General features: G+C 34.4%; 1 protein-coding gene across 1 annotated transcript; it reads right to left on the bottom strand.

Moving 5' to 3' along the window:
* Positions 1-13,381: 13,381 nt before the first annotated feature.
* On the bottom strand, positions 13,382-19,591 carry LOC129880575 (ranBP2-type zinc finger protein At1g67325). The gene is made up of 10 exons (XM_055954662.1): positions 19,451-19,591; positions 18,800-18,845; positions 18,565-18,680; positions 15,426-15,693; positions 15,123-15,193; positions 14,787-14,832; positions 14,582-14,691; positions 14,252-14,276; positions 14,029-14,180; positions 13,382-13,743 (listed from the first exon to the last, which is right to left on the bottom strand). Exons 1-10 carry the CDS (start codon positions 19,457-19,459, stop codon positions 13,741-13,743), a joined length of 846 nt encoding a protein of 281 aa, XP_055810637.1. The 5' UTR covers positions 19,460-19,591; the 3' UTR covers positions 13,382-13,740.
* Positions 19,592-24,379: the final 4,788 nt, after the last annotated feature.

The following is a 24,379-nucleotide window of genomic DNA, read 5'->3' as shown; positions in this document are numbered from 1 at the left end:
ATGAAACCAGCAGAACCCACACCCTTTTTAAAACACTTTAAATCCCTGCAACACGCAACCCAACCAGCTTCACCCGCAGCACCACAACGACAACCCACTACTCGACTTCGATTTAGCTACAACCACTTCAATTTAGTTTATTTCTAACGTCAAGCATCCTTATGCAATTTTTCCACTTCCAACCTTATTTAAGACATGTAATATACCTCATAACAACATCATAAACTCCAATTTGAAAGGGAAGACCTTACCTTGCCCAAAACTCATCAAACTCATCGAAACTTGCCTCGGAAGTTCCTTTAGCGCGCCTAAAACTTTGTGGCAGCTTGCTAACATTTTGGTGCTGCTCCAAACTATAAATTTACATTACTAGCACCTTAATACCACCATGGTATACCCTAGATAATTAATTCACGGAACGAAATTGGAGAACTTACCCTTTTTTGACTCCAAATCGGTGGCTCTCTTTCTCAAGTTTAAGGTTTCTCCTCTCTCTTGTTCTAGATTTCTCTTCTCTTCTTTTTGTCTCTAGAAGTCTCTTGATAAGAATGAATAGAGTATAAGTATGAACTAAAGTCATTAAACATATATATATATAAGCCACTTTTAGGGGTGACATGTGTCAACCCCTAAGTGGTGACACATGTCAAGCCCTTAGTGGTGACACGTGTTAAGCCCTCATTGGGAGAACACATCCCTTCCTCCTACCATAGGCTACCATATGGCAGGTGGGGTCCACCCCTTTCTCCAACTGCTTCCACATGGTACTATCTCATGCTTCCATGTGTCACTCTCTTTTCCTCCTCATGGGTTCGTATTCTCGTCTTACTTTACGAACCTATGTAATCCTTGCTACGTAATCTTGGTATGTACTCCAGTAGCTTAAGTATGTAATATTTCCAAGTTGGTAGCTTATGTAAATAAGTCGTGTCCTACGACTCATCATTCGGTCTCCAACTTCTTTCGGATTCTTATAACTCTATTTTCAATTTTCTCTACTATGGGGTATCGCATTCTCCTTTCCTTAGAGTTGTTTGATAGCGTTATAAATTATCTGGCTCACATGGCAACTCTTAAGAAGCTTAAGAGTTCTTAAGAAGCTTTTAGAAACTTTAAGAAACTTTAGGAAACCTTAAAAAACTTAAGAGGCTTACGATCCTTCCATGAAACTTAAGAGCCTTTCAAGAGACTTAAGAACCTTTCAAGAGACTTAAGAACGCGTTCCAAGGTACAAAAGTGCGGGGTGTAACACCCTCATATGACAAGATTTCCCCTTTCAATTTTGAAGTTTTTAATGCACCTTTTGATAATTTCATTGTAGTACACATTTTATTTATCTAGAATGGAAGATAGGGTAGCCAAGATATTTAAAGCGAAAACAACTTGTTAAATCCTATGTGTTGTGCTATATCCTTAATTAAGGTTGGAGAAGCATTCTTAAACATATAAAAGGAACTATTTTCTTTATTAATGGGTTGTCCAAAGACTCTCATATTGTTCAAAAGTGTTCATAATCAAGCCTAAAGAGTGCTTGTCTGCTGAACTGAAGATTATTAAGATTGTTGCCCCACCTAGATATTCCATATCCAATATATAACTCATCCTCAAATAAAGAGTTTAGGGAGAACCTCTACTTCAAGGACAAAGAGAGCTGGGAGAGGGGGTCACTTTGTTTGACTTCTCTACTCGACTGAAAAAATCATGACTTTGACCATTAAAAGAAACAAAGTACCAATTTTTAGTTATGAGTCTCCGATATACAAACATCTCTAAGAAACCCATCTTCCTTAATACTCTAGTCAAGTATAACCATGAGACTCTATCATAAGCTTTGGCCATGTCTAGTTTAATCAGACCATTAACATTTTCCTCTTTTCCTAATTTTTGCCACTATTTCCTGAGTTAGTAGGACATTTTGAATAATACATCTATCTTTAACAAAATTAGATTGATTTGCTGAGATTAGATAAGAAAGGAAACCTTCAAGTCTTCCATGAACCAATCTTGCTATTACTTTGTTAATAAAATTACTCAAACTAATTGGTCTCACATTAGAGAAAAAGATTGTATTAGATTTTTTTTGGGGGGGAGGGGTTGGGGTGTAGAAAGACTAGATTAGTATGGGTAAAGGACTTTGAAAGAGAGTTTCAGGCCACAACCACTTCATACCCAATAATGTCCCATCAAGAATGATAAAATGCACTGATAATCCATCCAAACCCCCTGCACTTGAGTCATCTAAGGCAAACACTTCCTTTTTAACCTCTTCCAAGGTAGGGAGTTGAGACAAATTCTCATCGCCAACTTGATTGATGATATTAAGAACATAATATAAGAGTTGAAAGTTGATACCCTCCTCTTCTTGGAAAACTGATGAGAATAGAACTTGACTGCTTCATTAGCCATAAGTTTTTCCTCTTCTAACAAAATACCTTCTAGGTTCTGGATCCTTTTCACTTGGAGTCTCTTCCTTTAACTAGGTTGTGAAAGAACTTACTATATCTATTCCCCACCTCTTAGTAAACCAAGTGATACCAACATTTTGCCTTTAAAATTCTTTCTCAAAATGAAGGTATTTTTTCATTTCATCATGAGCATGTAAAATTATTCTATTTTGAGGGACGGATCTTCCTTAAAGAGAGCTTCCATGATTTTCACTAATTCAACTCTATTAATTAATTGTTTGAATATATCTCCAAATACTTCCCTAATCCACAATGATACTGCATTTTAAACCTTATTTAGCTTTGTTTGAAGGTTAAAAAAGTATGCCCTACAAAATTAGTAGAGACCAATTTCATTGCACTACATTCTGAAAGTTTGCATGGGTTGTCCAAAATTATAAAAATCTGAAAAGTTACATTTAAGTGTCCCCCTACCTCTACCCCACCCACAGGTCACTAGAAAAGGGGCATGATCTGATCCAGTCCTTGAAATGTGCTCCACCTCTGTATGGCTAATTGTGTCTTGCATGATTTAATTAACCATTACCCTGTCCAATCTCTTGAAAATGCATTTTCTATTAGTTCTCTCATTCCACCAAGTGAAAGGTCTTCACATAAAACCCGCATTAAACAACTTTGATGAATTACCATAGAAAATAAGTCTTCACTTTCTTGGGGTGTGATTGGAAGCCCTCCAATCTTCTCCTTATCTAAGAGAATAGTGTTGAAATCACTTCTACAATCCATGGGAGAGTCATGTGATTGGTCTGTTGATATGTGTCATCCCATAGTAGTAGTCTCTGAGTTTTATCATATTTAGCATAAACTAGTACTGTGATCATAGTTTAATTGTCTTCTAAGGAAGTTACCTTCAAAGTTACTTGTTGGTATGAGTCTTTCAGAGTCTTTAATTCTATGTATCACCAAAAAAATACCATATCTTATCAAAAGAATTAGCACTTGCAGTTTATGTTGACTTCGTTTCTGTACTTCTGAATATATCTAACATGTTGAAAGGTCTCTATTACAGCAATTAGGAAAAATTGATGGTGCCTATGTAGCATTTGAAACTTGCGGAAAGCCTTTTGGGTCCTCATAGACCTAATATTTTAAATAAATGGTTTGTATATAAAATTAGATTGTGTGGTTGCACTTCTTGTGAGGACCTTACCAAGTTTTAGAGCTTTAACATCTTGTTTTTAGGTCTTCTTTTGTTACCTTTGATGTTATTCCTTGAGGAAAGGCCTGCTTGTTTTGATATTTTTTCCACATTATGGCTAAATCTTCATCAATGTTAGCAACCTCCTCCTCTCCTTTCTCATGATTTTGTTTGCTATCTCCACACCATTGTGGAAACAAAGGTCATGTAAAGCTTTTGTAGAGGAGTCATCTTTTAGAACTACAAGTGGTAACTAGTCAGTTGCAGTTATCACAATTTCCTTCTCTATTTCTTGATTCTCCTTTTTGGTATTATGCTCTCAGCTTGAGCTGTTATTTCCCCTCCTTGCTCATTTATTATTACCAAAGCCTCACAGTCATATTCTTGGAGACCTGCATTTGACTTCTCTTCCTCTTTCCTTCCTACTCCTCCTCAACACTATCAACGAATTTAGTGGAAGGTACCTTGAGTTTGTTGGGGAACCTCTAAACTCCAAGGTTTTCTGGGTTAAGGGTGAGGAAGGATTTGACATGAGCCCCTCCTTAGTCTCTCCATGGTGTTTAGCCTTCCATACTCTTGATAGAATAGATCTTTCTTGATTTAACTTATTAGCACTATTGACTGGAGGAGTCTTGGTAGGATGATATGTTGTCCCCCTCCTCCATAAGGCTTGCATTATTAGCTAAAGGTGTCTTTGTGTGTTGGTTTGTGGTTACCTTCGGAGGTGAACTAAACACTTATGCTTGTATTGTTAACTAAATGTGTCTTGGTGGATTTGTCCATGATCACCTTTGGAGGTGAAATAAACACCTTTGTAGGTCTTGCTAGCATTCTTTATGAGGTCAATTTTGTACTGCTCATGAGTTGTATTGTTGCTTTGTAAAACAGGGGCTTACTTTTCAGTGGTGTTCAACATGCAAAGTTCTACTGTTTCTGATCGTCTTGTTGTTGGGGTCTCTTCCCCCATGAGAGTTGTCTTTGTTTTAATCCATTGTTTTTTTTTCTCGAAAAGAATGTTGTAACAATTTTACTTTGTTTTTCTCCTATTAAGGTAAAGTATTACTACATCCCTAAGTATTGCAAGGTATGTAAACTACATGGATATAAGGAGGATGGCTGTATAACTCTCAACCCTGGGTTGGCACCAAAAAAAGGGGAATTAACAAGGAGAACATTGAGGAGGTTTTGGAGATGACTAATGCTCTCAACAAGGTAACACAACTGCACAATGACAAATCTAGGAATTAGAAAGTGGAAAAGTAGTAGGTGATCCTCGAAATCGGAAAATTATAGCTACTAAACTTAATCATGCATCTATCAACACAAGCACAATAGCAAAAAATCACACTCAGATTGGCAACAAATTTAATGCCCTCAATACAGTGGACACAAATAATGAAGGTACCTCCAATGGAGATACTATAGAAACATAGATTAATACACCTATATTTAAACCAATTTGTTTGATCTTTTTTCTTAACCTAAACCCATATCACATTAAGTTCCACAAAAGCCAATGTCTATCAATAGCTCCCATTACTTACATGAGAAATTACTACTCCTTGAGAAGAAAGATTTAGGAACCGAGTTGGATGTGTAGAGATATTTTGTGTTTGATTATGTAATTTTTGTAAAATAGGAAAGTTGTTTGATTCTGTTAAACCTCTCCATGAGACTGAACTTAACAAACTAAACTACATTGAGATGGAGAGAATTTGATTAGTGGAAGAAGAAGAAGTTTTCATTACTGCAGCAACTCTAAGGCAATTGTCTATATAGATGATTACAAGTTTGTTGCAACTAACTAACTACTCACACTATTAGAACTGATCTTCACGTGTGAACTAAGTTAGTTATAACTAACTACAACTAACTAATTGACAGCTCATATCTAGCTGTACTTATCTATTCTTCAACTAGATTTAATACTCCCCCTCAAGCTAGGATGAAAGATGTCAAGAACTCCTAGCTTGGAAAGAAGGAACTGATGTTGTGCTAGCCCCAATGCTTTTGTCAGTAAGTCTGTGAACTGAGATTTAGTCCCAACAAATTTTGTCTTGATCAGGCCATCCTTGAGCTTTTCCCTTAAAAAATAGCAGTCAATATCGATATACTTAGTTCTCTCATAAAAAATTGGATTGGAGGCAATTTGTATTATCGGCTTGCTGTCACAACACAGCCTAACTAATGTAGTGACTTCCACCCTGAGTTCTTTAAGAAATCCTACCAACCAAATGATGTCTTCTACTACTCCTGCCATGCTTCTATATTCAGCCTCTACTAAACTCCTACTTAATGTGTGTTGCTTCTTAGATTTCTAGGAGATCGGTGACTCACCAAGTTGTATTACATAGCCTGTCACTAATCTTCTGGTGTTAGGGCAAGCTGCCCAATCTGAGTCACAAAATGCTGTCAAAGTATTGATTGCACCTCTTTTTAGTAACACTCCTTGCCCTGGTGATTTCTTCAAATATCTTAGTACTCTCAAAGTTGTATCCTAGTGTGATGTTTTTGGCCTTTGCATGAATTAACTAAAAACTTAAAAAACAAAGCATATATCAGGTCTAGTGATTGTCAAATAAATCTGCTTCCCAATCAGCTAATGATAGCAGTGGATATCATCTAGAATAGGATCATTAGTTTTACCTATTACTGAATCATATTCCACTATAGTAAGCTTCATGTTTATCTCCATGCGAGTAGAAGTTGGTATGGCACCACTCAGTCACACTGTGGAGAGTAACTCCAATGTATACTTCCTTTGGTTAAGTAGGATTCATTTTTCTGACCTTAACACTTCAATCCCTAAAACATATCTGAGTTGTCCTAAATCTTTCACCTTGAACTTGACATGTAGAGTCCTTTGAGCTTCATGTATCATCTGTTGTCTACTTCCTGTAGTCAAAAGGTCATCAACATAGACCAGGACTATTACAATATCATTATCTGCATGTTTGGTGAACAATGAGTGATCATGTGAACTTTGAGTGTACCCTGATTCTATCAATGTTGTAGACAACTTTATATTCTATTGTCTGGAGGCCTATTTTAGACCATACAAAGATTTCATAAGCTTATACACCCTTGTCTCCCCCTGATTGTGAAATACCTGAGGCAAAGACATATAGACATCTTCATAAAGAGCGCCTTGTAAGAAGGCATTAATAACATCCATTTGCCTCAAAGGCCTGTCATTGGAGGAAGAAATGTTGATAATTGTTCTCACTGCCACCATCTTTGTAGCAGGTGAGAAGGTCTCATGATAATCTAAACCTTCCTTCTGATTATAACCCATGGCCACCAATCTTGCTTTGTATTTATCTACAGTCCCATCTTCCTTATATTTTATTTTTAAAACCCATTTAGAAATAATATCTTGCTTCCCAGGAGGCAAATTAACCACCTCCCAAGTGTGATTACTTTCTAAAGCATTAATCTCATTTTTCATTGTTGTAACCCATCTGCCATCCAAAGAAGCCTCCTTAAAAGACTTAGGTTCTGTAATTGATGAGAAAGTACTCAAGTAAGCTTGGTAGGGAGATGATAAATGAGAGTAGTCTATGTAATCTGAAATAGGATAGGAACAACTAGCAGATGATTTAGAAGATGTTGAAGTGGTAATATAATCATTAAGCCAAGTAGGCTACTTAGCATTCCTGGTAGGTCTGATATTGGGGGGAATTGCTGCCTGGACCTTCAATGGTATAGATGCCTCAACTGCTAGTGAAGTTTCTGAATAACACCTTTCATCTGAATTATCTTCTACAACTTCATTATCTTTTGGTTCTGGTTCTCCAACACTTTTAATAGTGCACTCAGTTGAATGAGCAGGTATGAAGGATTGTATCAGCATAACTAGGCAGTTTTATTGGCTGATCTAACATAATAGGAGAAGCAGAATCTGGATCCATTGAAGGAGTTAATTCAAACATGTCAAAATCAATTGTTGTACTACCTTCATGATAAGGAAATATATTTTCTCTGAATGAGACATCTCTTCTCACAAAGAAAAATTTCTCAGTGAGATCATATAGTCTATACCCTTTTTGAGTTTCTGAATATCCTAGAAACACTGCCTTTCTAGCTCTAGGTGCAAACTTATCCCCTTTTGAAAGTCTAGTGGCATAGCACAGACAACCAAACACTCTCAAATGATCAAGATTACGTGGTTTTGGGTGTAACAACTCATAAGGTGTATTTCCTCCAAACACATCAGTTGGTAGTTTATTGATCAGATAGACTGCTGTTTTAACAGATTCTCCCCAGAATTGAATAGGCAATAAACTTTGAAATCTTAGTGCTCTAGCTACTTCTAGAATATGTCTATGTTTTCTCTCCACTTTCCCGTTTTGTTGAGGAGTATAAACGCAACTACTTTGATGTACAATCCCATGAGATGCAAGTAAATCAATGACTGAAGAATTGAAAAATTCTGAGCCATTATCAGACCTCGGTGTTTTCACAGATAAGAAAAATTGAGTTTTTATTAAAGCAATGAAATCTTTAAGCACTACAATGACTTCACTTTTAGAACTGATCAAACATATCCATGTGTACCTGCTATGATCATCTACTTTAGTCACAAAGTAGTTCTTCCTATCATGAGTAGCCTTGCTATATGGACCCCATACATCAACATAAATCAATTCAAAAAGTGTAGATGCTTTGCTACTATTGACAGGGAATTTCATTCTACATTGCTTTGCTAAAGGACAAATCTCACATTTGTGATAAACACTCTTGTTTGAAGGTGTTTGAGTGACTGAATATGATGTAGTACTCTAGTTAATGCATGTCCTAGCCTCAAGTGCCATAGCTTTGCATCTGCATTTTCATTTTTAGCTACCACTGCATTTATCGTGGTCTTTATTAACTCCTTAAGTATGTACAGACCTTCCTTCTCCCTGCCAATCCCCAATACCTTGACATTGAAGAGTCCCTGAAATACATAGAAATCAGGAAAAAAGGAAACTAAACAAGATAGTTCCTTGGTTAGTTTAGAGACAGACAGTAGATTGAACTTAAAATCTAGCATATACAGTACATTCTTAAGTTCATGGCCTTTTAAGATCTTTGTAGTCCCTATACCCTTTACATCACATCTATTACCTGTTGGCACTTGTACACCACTAGAATCACTATCCTTTATTATTCTAATAGTAGTTAGTAAATCTTCATTAGGTGTTATATGATGTGTGGCTCCACTATCAACTATCCATTCATAAACCTTACTAGCTTTGGATAGCAAGGAAGTGATACTTGCCATGCTAGCAGCATAATCTGAAGTTCTTGTTCTATCCATTTTATCAACTAGATCCTGATACTGAGTTGGAGACATTTGTGTAGATGATGCATGATTCTCCATGTACCTTCCACTATTGGCAAAGTTATCAACATTCTTTGTAAGATTTGCATTTGCAGACTTGACATTGTGCTTAAAATCATCAGTTCCTTTCCTCTTACTCTTGAAATCTGGTGGATAACCAACAAAACTATAACAATCAGCTTTTAAAAAGACCTTTGAACCCACAGTGGTCACAAATTGTACTAGGTGGCACAAATTTCTTTGGTCTGGATTTGTATTCTTGAGATCTTCCTGCTAAAAATGTTAATGCAACCCTTGTCTTGTCTATAACTCCAAGTGCTCTTTGGCTTTCTTCTTGTGCTGCTACAACATATGCTTCATTCACTGTTACTATGGGTTTTCTAGCTAAGATATTACTTCTAATACTTCCAAAACTCTCGTTCAATCCCATTAGGAATTGAAGCAACCTCTGTGATTTCAGATGCTCCACATAAGGAGCTGAACTTTCACAATTACATCCATGTGATGGAATCATTAAATCTAATTCAGACCATAGATCCTTCAATTTCGAGTAGTATGAAGTAACAGAGTAAGTACCTTGTTTCAAAGTAGCAATTTCTGACCACAAATGATAAGTTCTTGTAAGATCTAATTTGTAAACCTCTCTTCAAAATCTGCCCAGACTTTCTTTGCATTCGAAGCATACATGATTCCTGGCAACAATTCAGTTGTGACAGTGCTTGCAACCCAAGACAACACTATTGCATTACACTTTTCCCATTGTTCTTCTAATGCTCCTTTGTAATATGCTTTTGTACATGATCTTGTAACGAATCCAAGCTTTTCTTTTCCCCTTAGAGCCAACTTCATTGAACGACTGCACAAGGCATAATTTTCTAGTCCTGTCAATTTGATTGGAATGAGAACAACTCCTGGTGTATCTGATGTTTGGAGATAGAACGGATGATTTTGATTTAGTGATGTTACTTCATTTACTTCATCTACTGCCATTGATGCTTGTTCAAGAAACTCTTCTCTTAGTTTTTCAACAATTTTCTGTCTTCTTCTTTGCAAATCAGTCCCTCATGATCGCTGCTCTGATACCATGTTAAAACTCTCAATGAGACTGAACTTAACAAACTAAACTATATTGAGATAGAGAGAATTTGATTAGAGGAAGAAGAAGAAGAAGTTTTCATTACTGCAGCAACTCTAAGGCAGCTGTATATATAGATGATTACAAGTTTGTTGCAGCTAACTAACTACTCACACTATTAGCACTGATCTTCACGTGTGAACTAAGTTAGTTATAACTAACTACAACTAACTAATTGACAGCTCATATCTAGTTGTACTTATTTATTCTTCAACTAGATTTAATAGATTCTAGTAATCTTTGTAAAATATGGAGCTTATATTAAGCCCTTGATTCTAGGCTAAATAGCTTGCAATTAGTTCTTTCCATGTATTGTAGCTTAGCAGTAGCTATATATTGATGTATATGTCTCCTTTGAAAAATAACAGAATACAAAAAAGGAACCATTCTGCTCTAGATTTGAACTGGATGGGAGTTCGAAGGCGGAAATACTTTAAAATGGACTGTCTATTGGAGAATGTTTTCTTTTAGTTGGTCAATTGTCTGGCTAGAACAATGGATAAGAATAGATCACTATGCATTTCCACTTCAAGAAGATATGAATTTGGATAAGGATATCTACATGCATTTTACCCAAAAGCATTAGGAGAGAAAACATGCCGAAGCTTACTGCAACGTGGGTTTAGGTTAAAAAAAGATAAGTCGGATTAAACGGGTCAACAGATCTAAATATATAAGTGTGAGTGAGTTTAAATTTTAAATTAAATAATATATGTAGCCAATCATAATAAGCCACGTGGCTTTTTAAAATTGTAAAAAAAAAATCTATCTAGGAGTAAACTTGTTCTTGAGCCAAAAAAATAAGTTAAAGGTATTTTTAGATCAATACCTGGAGGGAGGATATTTGTGAACTATAGAGATATTTTTACCCTTTTGCATTTTTAATTTTATTTACATATTAAAGGCCACGTTGACTTGATAGGATTGCTGATATTTCAGACCTAGTTAGCTAATCCAATTGAGTAATGGAAATTATAGCTGAATACTTGTGCGCAAGATCATTTAATTGCGTACTTCATCTCTCTCATAATGAGTAATTAATACTTTTAGATGTATTTCATATTTGGTCAAGGGAGATATGATTATGTTCTCTCTTTCATTAGCACCTTGACTCTTTAAATAAGGTTTTTATTGTTAGAAAAAATCTTCTTAACAGATGTCACCCAACTTAAGAACAATGACTAAGAAAATTAACAAGGACAGAAGATAAAAATCGAAGAGAACTGGAAAATGGGTAAATGGTTTATGGGTATAGATGGCACATAAATTGTTAGTGTCTCTCGCTGGTGGTGAAAGAAGAATTGATGTGGTGTATTGGCCCGCTACATGCAAAAATGAAAGGAGTTAACAGAAGAAAGTTTAGTTTAAATCACTTTCATGATGGTAAGGACATACATGAACTATATTAGATGGTAATATAATACTCTTTTCAATAGGAGAGGTACAAATATGACCCTATTCCCTTGTTTTATTTTATCATTTAATGATGAGCAGTACCAAATATGCTCCTACAAAAACTCACAAGTAGTCAGAACTGCAGTTGTAACGCAACTCAAACGTGACAACAGAATGATAATACAATATGATGGAAATACTGTACATGTTATTATCAAGAGGGATATCCAAATGAGAGTTTTTGATGCAATCCTCCAGGGTCTGAGAGAATTAAATTTTACTAAAATAGTTTCATTAGCTCCATGAATACTTTTTTTTTTCATTTTACAAATTTATGAATCTGTTTCAGGGATTCTTTTAATAAAAATATGATGTAAAAAATTTACAAATTCTTTAAATTTTTCCTCCCACCCCCGCCCCACAAAAAAAAAAGAGGAGTCAATGTTCCACCAAAGATTTATTTAGATTGAACTCATAAATTCTGAACCTCTTCGTTGATTTTGGAATGCAGTAGTAGTAAAGGTTACTGCACATATTGTGATCAAGGAGCCGTTATAGGTTTAATTTGTGGTACGGTAATCAACCATACCTCAGTTGACTCATCAAATCCACTAAAAGAAAACACATTTCTTTTTATAAAGATAATATCCGAACCAACTAAGGCGCACCATGACTAGAACCAACTAGGGCGCACCGTGACTAGCTCCATTGAATACTAATACCTTTCCCTAACACAAATACCGAGTAACTTTATCCACCAACACTTTGACAGATCACTTAACATTTCTTACCTCTACTAGAATTTAAATTGAAACCTTATGATTCCAATACACTTCATGACCATTAGGCCACTCCTGGGTGCTACTACAGAAAACAAATCTTGTTGTGGCTGCACTATAATTCAGAAGACCGCGCGAAAAAGAAGTTTCAAATGGGAGACATGGAGAATGAAGAAAATAAAAACCGCATCATATATAGAACACATATATGAAATAATCCTGTAACTTGAAATAATCCTGTAACTACATTTCGGGAACCAAATTGATTATTATACCATTAAAAGCAAGGCATTAAAGGACAAGTGGGGGGAAAATATGCAGCTCAACTGATGGTCTAACCTAACCAGCTGTGGTGATGAACCTGTCGCATCCCTCCAGGACCAGCAGGAAGGAATAACGCGACTTCAAAAAGTTGGTATAAAGAAAGTAAAAAGGCAAAGTAAAACTTACAAATAGAGCTAGAAACAAAATTTTGATCAATTTAACTATTACTGCTATCTTATAATACACTTTATTAAAGGTGTAATACAAGATACGATAGACTAATTTTAACAAGCACTTCTCAAAGATAACACATGATTGGAGGGAGTGTTCACAAACATAAAAAAAAAGCATCATATATAGGTGGATTAGACTGCATTTCAGTGGCGATCAAAGTGCCAAATCAATACTCACCTACTGTTTGGTCAAAATGAGTTAAAAAAACCACAAACCTAACCCACCTAACTCAAAATCAATCTTTTTATTTGTTACCAAATTAAAATGTGTTAGGATCAAAATCTATAAAGATAGAGATGACCCTCTCATAAATATATATACCAAAACAAACCAGCGAAATCAGACCAGCTTATAATTTCATAGGCTAAATTTGACACCCCTATGTAAAAACATAACCTAGGATCTTTTAAATTCTTAACAGTATTCAATGTGATGTGCCAATCTACATTAGGCGCTCATGAGCAATAAGACTGCTCATATTCAACTTACCTGTGGGAACTCCTAATCTAACAAATTCTTTGCCCTATATTATTTTGGGAGAAAATCAAAAGATCCTACACCATGGAACTTGATGTGCGCAACCCAGACATGTTACGACAGTCAGACACATACTGAATACATTTGAAACACGATAAGAGACCAGGATAAGCAGGCTGCATTAGGCTTTTTATATTACCACCCAAAACAAATGGATGACAACAACCCGTCTAACATTTCATGCAGCTACACCAGAAGAAATCCTACTGAACATTTTAACCAAATAAACCTCAATAGCATCTAGCCAGAATGAGCTGGTAGACACCTGATGAAACTCAACAAGCATCCATAAGGACCAGAAAATACCAATTTCAGTTTAAGTACAACTTTGACACCACATTAAGAAGGCACAGTAACTTGACAACCGCTGCAACAGGAAGATGACATGACTGAATTTCAGACACCCACACTGAGCAATGCTGGACGACAACTCTGGACCTTCTCAACCCTTAAACAAGCCCTAGTACTCACTGGAACAGTAGACAACTTTGAATTAATAGATGCAGAATAAAATAGATGCGAACAAACACAAAAAGAAGGATAAAGTAAACAAGAAGAAGAAGTAACATATGAAATACCCAAACAGGAGAAAAGAGAGAAAACTAGAGGGTAATTCCAACACAGAATTTCAAACTTAGGAAGTTTCTTGAGCATAATATGCATGAACGGTGCAATAAATACATAGATAACTCACAATTTGTTGACAACTTCACACTACAAATCATCATACAAATCAAACTTGTCACACAACAGACCTGATCATTCTCATCAGCTGATTGTGAAGGAGACTTCTTGGATTCAGATGGTTTCTCCGCACCGCAATTCTGTCTGTTACACTTGGTTCGAAAAGGATAATTTATGTTGTTGCATTTCTCACATTTCCAGCTTCCATCTGGTGTGTCTGGTTCTGAAGAATTGAGTTGTTAGAAAGTTAATGATAATTAGTAAAAGGCAGCATGCTAGATACTGAAAACTTACTAGTATTCTTCACCGATTTGGAAACCTGCTTAAATGCAAATAGAACCAAGAAATCAGAACGTAGTTTCAAAACTACTTCGAGATTTTTAAAAAAATAGGAAGAAAACGAAGAGGCCAACTTGAATTTCAAAATCAGATCTAACGTAAACATAGCACATACAGACTTGCTAGCAAATCCTTTTTTTTAAAATGAGACACTCGACATTTTGAATCCAAGATAAACTGAACTTCATTCAAAATAGTTAGAAAGTTGGTGGTGGATATTAAAAAGGACACAAAATAATATATTATTATTAGGTGTAAATCCTGGAACGAGTCAGCAAGTCAAACCTGAGAACCAGGCTTTGGAGTGTTGCACTTCCTCATGTTACAAACTGTTCTAAAAGAAAAGTTGACATTTCCACACTTGGGACATGTCCAGTCATTATCACGTGTTCCATCTGAGAAATTTATAGATAAGAAGGTAATAAGTACAGATGCCATAAAATTAATTCAGAATACAGGAGTAGAATATATATTACTGCAGAACTCTCACCTTTCTTTTGAGAACTATCATCAGGATAAAATCCTGGCCTCGGTGCCTGCAATAAGAATTAAAATTAACCAAGTACTTCTTAACAGAACAGAAAACCATTATGTATAGTGTGATAAGCATATTCACAAGGGTGATCACGTCTATTCATTTATCGAGAAAGATTAATAAGTGAGTTTATTGAGTCAAAGATACTAGGGAAGGGGAGAAATTTCAGGCGGTGTTTAAAGAAACACAAAGTAGTCATTTAAAATGTAAAGAACTAAAACTTAATGTCGACTGTCTAATATAGTCAAACAAGACAATTATTTCCAAGAAAACAAAGAAACTTAACCCTACCATGGCAGCAGGGGCCATTGGCAATGCTAGACCATATCGGTCCATGAGTGGTGGCACACCGTACATCCCACCTGTAAGCCAAAAAGGTAGTCACAACATCATTATGGAACAACTGAAACTATATTCACTGCAAAGTGCTGTTTAGATGAGTGACATTACACAGAATTAGCAATGGACAAAGCATTCCCTGTTATGCAATATGTTAATGACCGGAAAACTGCACTACATTACCAAAATATAAACTTGCAAGCAGCACTCTTCATTTTTTTGAACTTATAATTGGTTGAGATTAAGAATACATACCATTTCCCAGCCCACCAGTGTAAGGAGGTGGAGCAGAGAGATGTACAGGGCGGTAAGGGCTGCCCCCAGAAAGGCGGCTCCCAAAATTGTAATGATAAGCTGAACCTCCAGCAAAGGGAACATCATAGGCGGGCATGGATGGTCCATTGAACAAAGAACCACCATATGGTGTTACGCCCATATACATTGAAGAGGGAGCACCAGACCCAACATATGCAGCTGAGGGTGAATAGCTCTGTGGAGCATGCATGGGCCTAACTGCAGATTTCTACAAAGGCAAAGCACTACTAGTAAGAGAAACTAAATCAAGGTTACTGAAAATCAGTATAAGGATACAAGATTTGCAGGATATGCCAAAATAAGGTAAAACTATAATTTCAAGACAACCAACAGACAATGAGCACACCAGATACAGTCAGACTAGAAAGTTAAACTATCAGGGGTAATTTGGTGTGATGGATAAAATGGTGTGATGGATAAGAGTAGTTAATCCCGGGATAATTTTTGAGTGCCCTTAAATTCTTTGTTTGGTTGCAAAGGCTGGGATAAGTTATCCCAGGATTAATAATCAGTATTGGGATAAAGCCCCCCCTCCCCAAATGAAATAGTAATTCCAGGATAACTTATCCATGAAATGATAAAAATACCTTCCTTAAACTATTTTTTATATTCCACTTTTACACTCATATATATTAATATAATTTATAATAACATTCACGACCTTAATTAATCGTTGTTTTTATGATAATATATTTTTCTATTAAAAAATTACATTTTATAAGTACAATTTGTATTTATGAATATATTATAAGGTGAATTTATTTGTCTAATTCTTATGTTTAATTATATTTTAATTTCTCTTAAAATGTTCACTCCACTATCAAATTACATATTTTTAATTAAATAGTATATTACTCACTTAAAAATCATATTTTATATATCAATTAAAATGAAAATAACTTTTAATTTAAATAATTTTAATAATAAAATTTCTTTTACTTTAACAAACTTAAAAGGGAAGTTTTATTTAAGCTAAATAAGATGAAAAAATTATTTTTAGCTAAATAAGATGAAATTTTATTTTTAGCTAAATAAAATAAAAGCTTTATTTTTAAGTTAACTAAGATGAAAATTTTATTTAAGGCTAAATTTGATGGAAGTTTTATTTTTTAAATTAAATAAAATCAAAGTTTAATTTTAAAAACACACGGCATAATCATGGAAATGCATACACAAAAATATTAAAGTTAAATAAGATGAAAATTTTATTTTTAAGAATGAATAACCAAGGCCTACAAAGAAAATGTAAAAAAAAAAACTAAATAAGATGAAGGGTATTTTTGTAAACAAACAACTTATTCTTAAAAATTATGCAATGAATATAATTTTAAATATGTCAAACCAAACAAGCAATAAAAACTAATCCTAGTATAGCTTATCCCAGCATAACTTGAATCCAAACCAAACGACCCCTCAAAGAGATCATACTAGAGGAATACTTCACATAATTAAGATAGTTTTTGAAGCATCCAAAATACCATATAAATATGCTGGGTCAACAAGAGTTGAAGAGTATATTCTCTTAGATAATATGATTGTGTGGGCATGTAAAACTTTACCTAATCTCTACATCCTTGACACCACTTTTATTCATTACATCATATTCTATGCATCCACAAGAAAACTATTCCAGGATAATCCAAGATACATCTCAAACTTATGCTCCAACACTCCCAAACTCCATGCATAATTAAAGTTGAAACACCTCTAGTTAGTGTCAACAATAGTTTCACATGTTCAATCATATAGCAATTCTAGCATGATTGCTATAAGCTAATTTTTATACTAAGTAGGTGTCAAACGTAAGGGTTGGAACTGTTTAAGCAAAAGTTGGGGCCCATGATAAATTGGGCTGGGAAATATGAGTTTCAACTGAGCATCCCCAACTTTTTGGAGAAGTAACAATCCTTTTAAACCAAGCCTACAATGACTTTCACTCATTTTGACGTTTTTCTAGATACTTGTCAGAAAAAAGGCTTTTAATCTTTTATCAACAAGAGAAAAATCAAAGGGCACACCATTCAATAAATTCAGTGTCTTGAGGACAATTAAACTGAAAGCATAAGGAGAGGAACAAACTTCATAATATAATTATGGGCACTACAAAATCCTGTTCGATATTCCACAATGCTATAAATGTAAAATCATTTTTCAAAAGAATTCAGGGCACCTAGCAGGCTAAGAAAATGGGGATGAAGTGTCTTCTTGGATCATTGGACAACTTTAAGCATAAGAAGTCCCTAAATCAGGGAGTGGGTGATTGAAAGATTGGGGCTCCAGATAGTTAGAGAACAAGCTCAATAGACATAGAGTTTAGCAAATATTAAGGGTTTTGAGTCTTGAATGAAAATCCAAGCAACACCCATGGCAGTGGCTGATTGTTGAGGCTAGCTATCAGGAACTTTGTTTACCAAAACATGCCTATGGGTCAGACTGGTTGGTCCTATAAGTGACATCATCACCCATTAGAAAGCATACCAACCCAACTATCAAACTCATGGATAGGTTGGGTGAGTTGCAGAACATACGAAGGTCAGTTTTGACGCCCTTGTACAGAAGATCATCCACCCACAATTTGGAATGATGAAAGGAAGGGACAATGTTTCATTTACTCAGCTTCTAGCATAATGAAGACAAATGTATTCTGCACTTAAATCATATCAAGATATATACCAAATATATAATGTAATTGCCAAAATGATGCAGTGAACGGGGAGAAAATATGAAATAGCATGATATGACTAACGTTTTTTTGGTTGAAAACACTAATCATACTTTGTTCTTATCAACTGGAATAACGAAATTCGACAAACGATTAGGATTATATGGCTCAAATGAAAAAAGTTCTTTTGTGGGGGATTGGGGGGGGGGGGGGGGTTATAGAAATGAAAAGTTAATGTTAAGAACTGCAATTCAGAAAACTGATGTCTGTACATACACAAACAAACTTTGCACAACAATTGACTACACGGTTGGAGGCTAAATTACAGAAAAAAACAGCACAAGTTACAAATAAAATCATGTAACAGTATGAACGTAGCTCTCCCAAACTGAATTAAGAAAATAGTTGATATCTTACTGAGTTGTGATCTGCAGGCCTAGACTGGGTACAGTTGCGCATGTTGCATGTAGTTCTGAAGGAGAAGTTGACATTCCCACAGCTCGGACAAGTCCAGTCATCTTCCCTACGGCCACCTACAAAATGTCAACGGACTAGAAGCTTTTAATAGGAAGCAAAACTCAGGAACCCTCTCCATTGAGTATAAAACAGAAAAAACAGAATGCAACAAAGATGTACAGACTAGCATACATACCATCAGTTCGGGCACGTTTGGCAGCAGAAGAATTTCTGTTATCAACCTGAAAACATTTATATAGCATATCAATACACACTATAAAGCCTATTACAAGTCAATGACTAAACTACTCATGAATTTTAACTAATCGGGGTTTCCTACATGAATCAATCCTCTAAATTCCTTCGCTCTATTCACACACATTTCATTTCAACACTAGTAAACAAGCCAATCAACAAGTAGAAAATAGAAAAGCTTCTCCTTTAAATAGATAAAACCCCTGAACTTACCAATTCTCAAAAAAAAGAAGATAAAACCCCTTCGACTCTTCATTAATTATAGGTAGGGAAAAAGGGTACAACTCATACATAGTAGATAAAAAAGACTAAATTGAGATAATCTATTCAATTTTACATGTATACAGACCCAAAAGCCAAAAAGGAAAACCCTAGCTCCTATGCATCGACCCAATATTAGAAGCAAGAAATGACAGACAATCTAGAAAACCTATTTCGAATCTAATAGAAAACAATTACAGGCAAAAATACAGAGATATTAAGCAGCGCAACAGAGAATTTTACATTATAAGTAAGAAAAATATTGAAATTATATTAAATAGATCATAAAATCAGAAATGTAAGATTATTGAAAGATTAGAAAGATATATACCTGAGACATCGCAGCTTCAAATTAGAGGTATCGAAAAGGGAGGAAAGACGGTGATAAATCCTTTGCTCTTCTGCCGAGCTACAAAATTTTGTCGTCGAACGGCGGAGCGAGAGAGCGAGAGAGCGAGAGGTAGTTTTGTGGTAAGAATTAAATAAGGGCTTGTGAGTAAAATGAGTCAAGGAAGTCAAGCTAATTCGATGGGCCTAGGCAGCCCCTCGGCGTTGTTATGCCCACTTAGTTAGAAGCCCATCCTCGACGAAAGCCCTATAAACGGGTGGGATTTTATCGGGAAAATTACGCGCGATGTCAAATCTTATTACTATATTATATGTTTAGGATATAGTTTAAAATAATTACTGTTCACAATAAATATAGCTATATATTTACACGAATGGCAAATCTCGCTTGCTAGATATACAAATATATATGTATATTAGTTACCATTATACAAATTTTCTGACAAATATACATATACAATTCGACAGATATACATATACAATTCGCCTCTCACTTGCCTCTCTCCTCCCTCTCTCAATATCCTTGCATCTCTCCTCCCTCTCTTGATCTCTCCGCCTCTCTCCTCCTCTCTCTCAATCTCGTTTGCTAGATATACAAATACATATGTATATCAGTTACATATAAATAATTTTTTGACAAAAATACATATACAATTTAACAGATATACATATACAATTCGCCTCTCGCTCTCCTCTCTCCTCCTCTCTCTCAATCTCGCTTGCCAGTTATACAAATACATAAGTATACTAGTATTTGTATATTTTGGTATATAAATAATTCGTGGATATAGTGTTTGTATAATGACAAATTTATGTTTTTCATTATAAGTAATTAGGGAAACTATACCCATATGGAGTAATTATGCTTAAAAGGTTTGTCATATCTGAAAATTTCCTGATTTTATATAGAAATTTTTTACAAATAGCAAACTTTAAACCTTAAATAGGATTGCATAGTTATATTTTCAAAACATTGTCATGTTTTTATTTGCTATGCCTTCAAATTTTGTATTTTTTCTTGTGTTGCATACAAAAAAAAATATACAACATAACTGAATGTATTAAATTTTAGATTATATTTGGTAATCTCTTATAATTTACTCTCTCATTGTTCCTGATACTTATGGACTCTTTATTCCTCATTATCTCTCATCTTTTTGAAACCCAATTCAAAAACTCATCAATTTCCTTTGTTTGTTTTTCTAAAAAATTTAAAAACGTTGATACATCTTGCAAGAAAATTTGGAGCAGCTCATAATCGTTCTTCCACCATACTCTTACAAAACAAGGTTCGTTTATAGACATCACAGTTGTTAAACAAACCAAAATTGTTCAGTAAATGACTCCCTATTTCGATTCAAATATAGTCTAATTTAAATTTCAAATCGTGGTTGAATCTGTTTTTATACATCATTTATTTTTGCTATTTGTAATAATTTAGAATATATAATTGTGAGATTTATATGTCGAATAAGTTGTTAATACAATTTTGATATATCAAATAAGTTGTGAATACAATTTTGATATATCATTCGATTTGTATAAAAAGTGTTTAAAGATTTGAATACAAATGTGTACGTTATATAAATTTGAATTTGGGTACAATTTTTATGCTTTGGAGGTGAGTTAAGTTCGGAATACAAAAAAAATGTAATTTTATGTAGATGAATTTAAATACAACTTTGATGTTCTTAGTGGTGAATAAACTTATGTAGTGTAACACCCTAAATTATTTTTATGCCAACACCCGAACCATTCTTCATATGTGTCACGACCCAAGCCTAGGGCCTAGACGTGACATGGCGAATGAGGAACCCGAAGGTACCTCAAACAAGTCTCTTAGCATTCTTTTAGCCTTTCATAGGTAATGATGATAAATAAACAAGCAGAAATCATAATAGTAAATCTTCAACTTACATATGTCCAACAATAGCTCTAACTATTAGATTTAACAGGGCTAAGACAAGTCTCTAGCTCACCCTCAATCATAATAGAAGAAATGTCATGGTAAAATATCTCAACGTATTATAAGTTAGAAAGATAAAGGAGTATTGTTCTCGGAACATGGGAACTCACCAAAATTAGTCTTCAATGAAATCTCAACTAGCCACGTGGAGGAGAACGAGGAGGAGCATTGGTCCCTACATGGTGATATCATGTAGGCAAAAGAGTATGCGTTAGTACTTTGAATGTACTAAGTATGTAAGGATGCATGAACATTGAGGAAACATTATAACATTTATGTGATATGGAACATAATGTAATGCATGCATAATAAATCATATAGATATCCTTTAAAACATTCATTTTGTGGGAAAATAACCATAACCGACATTTAAGACCATGCGAGCTATTACATGGAATCCAACATAACCCCTTACGTTGGCCGGGGAGACTACTTGTCAGGTAGAACTCCGTCAATTTCATTCGTTTCTTTAACTTTAACTTTAAGAGTTATTTATGGATCCATTAGCCTAAGCCTACAAGGGCTCCTATGTTGGCACATAGTTAATGAGACAAGGGGTTGCTACTAGGATTCCCTTACCAAATCTCACTTCAATGCCCCATTCGGTGCTAAGTCAATCCCACGGAATAGTTTAATACTTCAAAATATTCATAGCATATAACTTGAGAATTCAAACATCATATTCGGTAGAATAGCTCATTAAAACATTTGATAATTCAAATATGCATGAATTGTCCTTATTGCATAAAGAATCCATCATTCATATCATTTCATCATTCTTTCATTTCATAAGACTCCCTTTTGATCATAGATATTACTTTCATAAACATTCATTTGGAGTCAAAACTTTCAAGTCAAACTTTATTAAAAACATAGTAAAACTAGGTGGGTTCAAATCACTTCAACTTGCAAATATGTATGTAAATAAATATACATAAATACTTTAAAATCCATTAATTAAAAATCATGTTTTAAACAACCCATCATGAATTTCAAGAACCTTTAAATAGATAAATAGAGGAATTACTTGCAAACCATCAATTCATACATATGAAATTATGTTGCATCAAAATAAACCAATAATCATTAGTTTAACCATGATTCATACTATTAAGTAAAAATAAGAATTACCATAAAAAAATATTACTTGAAATCAAAAGACTTAATTGAAAGAGTTTTTGGACTACATGAGTGGAAGAACCCATGGATAAACGCCCACATAACTTAGAGTAAAGCTTAAAGAAAATAAATATAATTTATCATATAATCAAAATAATTTAGACATGAGAGTGAAAGGAATACTCTCATTGAAGCCTTACATACCTGAAATCCGAAGCTTTAGTCGGAACCGAAGAACTTAATGAACACTCTTGAGTCCTAGATTTTCTCCTCGCCGGAATATTTTGTGTACTATCCGGAGTATATGAATCATCGGAATAGTATTTATTCACTACTAAGAACTAAAATTATATTTGAGAATGATTAAAGAAGTGTATAGAGAGAAGTGTTGCTTGAGAAAGCTTGATAAATAAAATAAGAAAATAAGGTAGGTATTTATAGGTATGAAGGAGGGACCTAACAATAAATAAAATAATTATAAAGAAAAAATATGAAAATTTAATAGAAAATTATGATGTCATGGGTGATGTTAAATGGAGGACAATTGATGTCATGAGTGATCTCAAATGTATCTAGATCTTTCCATGATAGGTGAGATGAGTTCTTTTTAACAGAATACTCTTTTTCGGAGTTGCGTTTGAATAAGATAATTCCTTATTAGGATTTAGTGTCTTCATAAGAATTGTATATATGGACGTCTAGTTTCATATAGTTCAAGAATCAACCAATTTGGATAATTCTACATTGAGATATGAATTTTTTTCTATAAATACTCTATTCCGTCACAACATCCTATCTTACAACAATTAATTTATTTGACCTACTTAACCTCTGAAACTTAAAATATGGTCTTCAAAAAAGTTGTAGATAATGATCTTTTGGTTACTCAGAAATTTGAATCACCCAATTTGGACAACCATATAAAAAGTTATTCCCAAAATACAAAGGCTATATCATTTTTAGGCGAGAATTGAAACATCGTATACAATGTTTTTAGGAGATGTTACAATATGCATATAAGATATATGAATTATGAATAATTAATAAGTATTTAAAGTATATTAGATGTGATTTAGGATCATAGGGGATCTCTAACACCAAGTCAAGTCAAAAGAATTTCTATTGGCTAAATTTTTGTATGAGTCTGTATAAGGGTCAACTTAGCATATAACGTATTAGGTGGCTCACGATATATCAAATTAAAGGTCTTTGGGTCTTCTTTCCAATGCCACAAGATTGCATTTTTTGGAGTTCGGAGTAAAACGTTATGCCCTCTTAACTAGAAAGGTGCGCGGACTTAGTCAATCTTGGGTCAAATTTTAATTTTGGGAAAAAATAAACTATGGGGGAATACCTCCGCATCGCGAACATGTTCCCAGTTAGTTCAAAATTTAGCAAAAATTTCCAGTTTCAAGTAATGGCAATTTGGACAATTTCCTGAACATATATAGACGGACTTGGATGCATTTGGAGGTTATTTTCCACTTTTTGGCTATCCAAAACCTTAAAATTTCATTCCTCTCTCTCTCAAATCATCTCCAAAAAATATCCTCTCGAACTCTAGGATTCAAGACTCCTTATTGAAGGCCAAACATCAAGATTTTTTGAAACTTTACTCTAAGGTATGTGGATATTTGATTCTAGGGTACTTTCACCCATGAAGCCCAACAAATTCTCTACTTTTTCAATCAATTAAAGTATGTACTTTTATGGATTCTATGAATTTTCTTCCAATTTAATCAATTGAGTTTAATTACATAATTCTCTACTCAAATATGTATGAATTTTATGATATTGCATGATTTCAATAATTTTTCAATAAATCCT

This window comes from Solanum dulcamara, chromosome 2 (genome assembly GCF_947179165.1).
Source record: "Solanum dulcamara chromosome 2, daSolDulc1.2, whole genome shotgun sequence".
In the NCBI taxonomy this organism is placed as follows: domain Eukaryota; kingdom Viridiplantae; phylum Streptophyta; class Magnoliopsida; order Solanales; family Solanaceae; genus Solanum; species Solanum dulcamara.
Note: the sequence above shows the minus strand (reverse complement) of the source record. Positions and strands in the feature narration are given on the sequence as shown.

Bases quoted from the DNA above. Each gene is read 5' to 3' on its own strand.
- LOC129880575 (XM_055954662.1), bottom strand. The intron at 15,194-15,425 runs GTATGTATTCTT...TTTGGCTTACAG, and splicing joins CACTGGTGGGCTGGGAAATG to GTGGGATGTACGGTGTGCCA. The intron at 14,277-14,581 runs GTTTGACTTGCT...GCATTTAAGCAG, and splicing joins CTCCAAAGCCTGGTTCTCAG to GTTTCCAAATCGGTGAAGAA.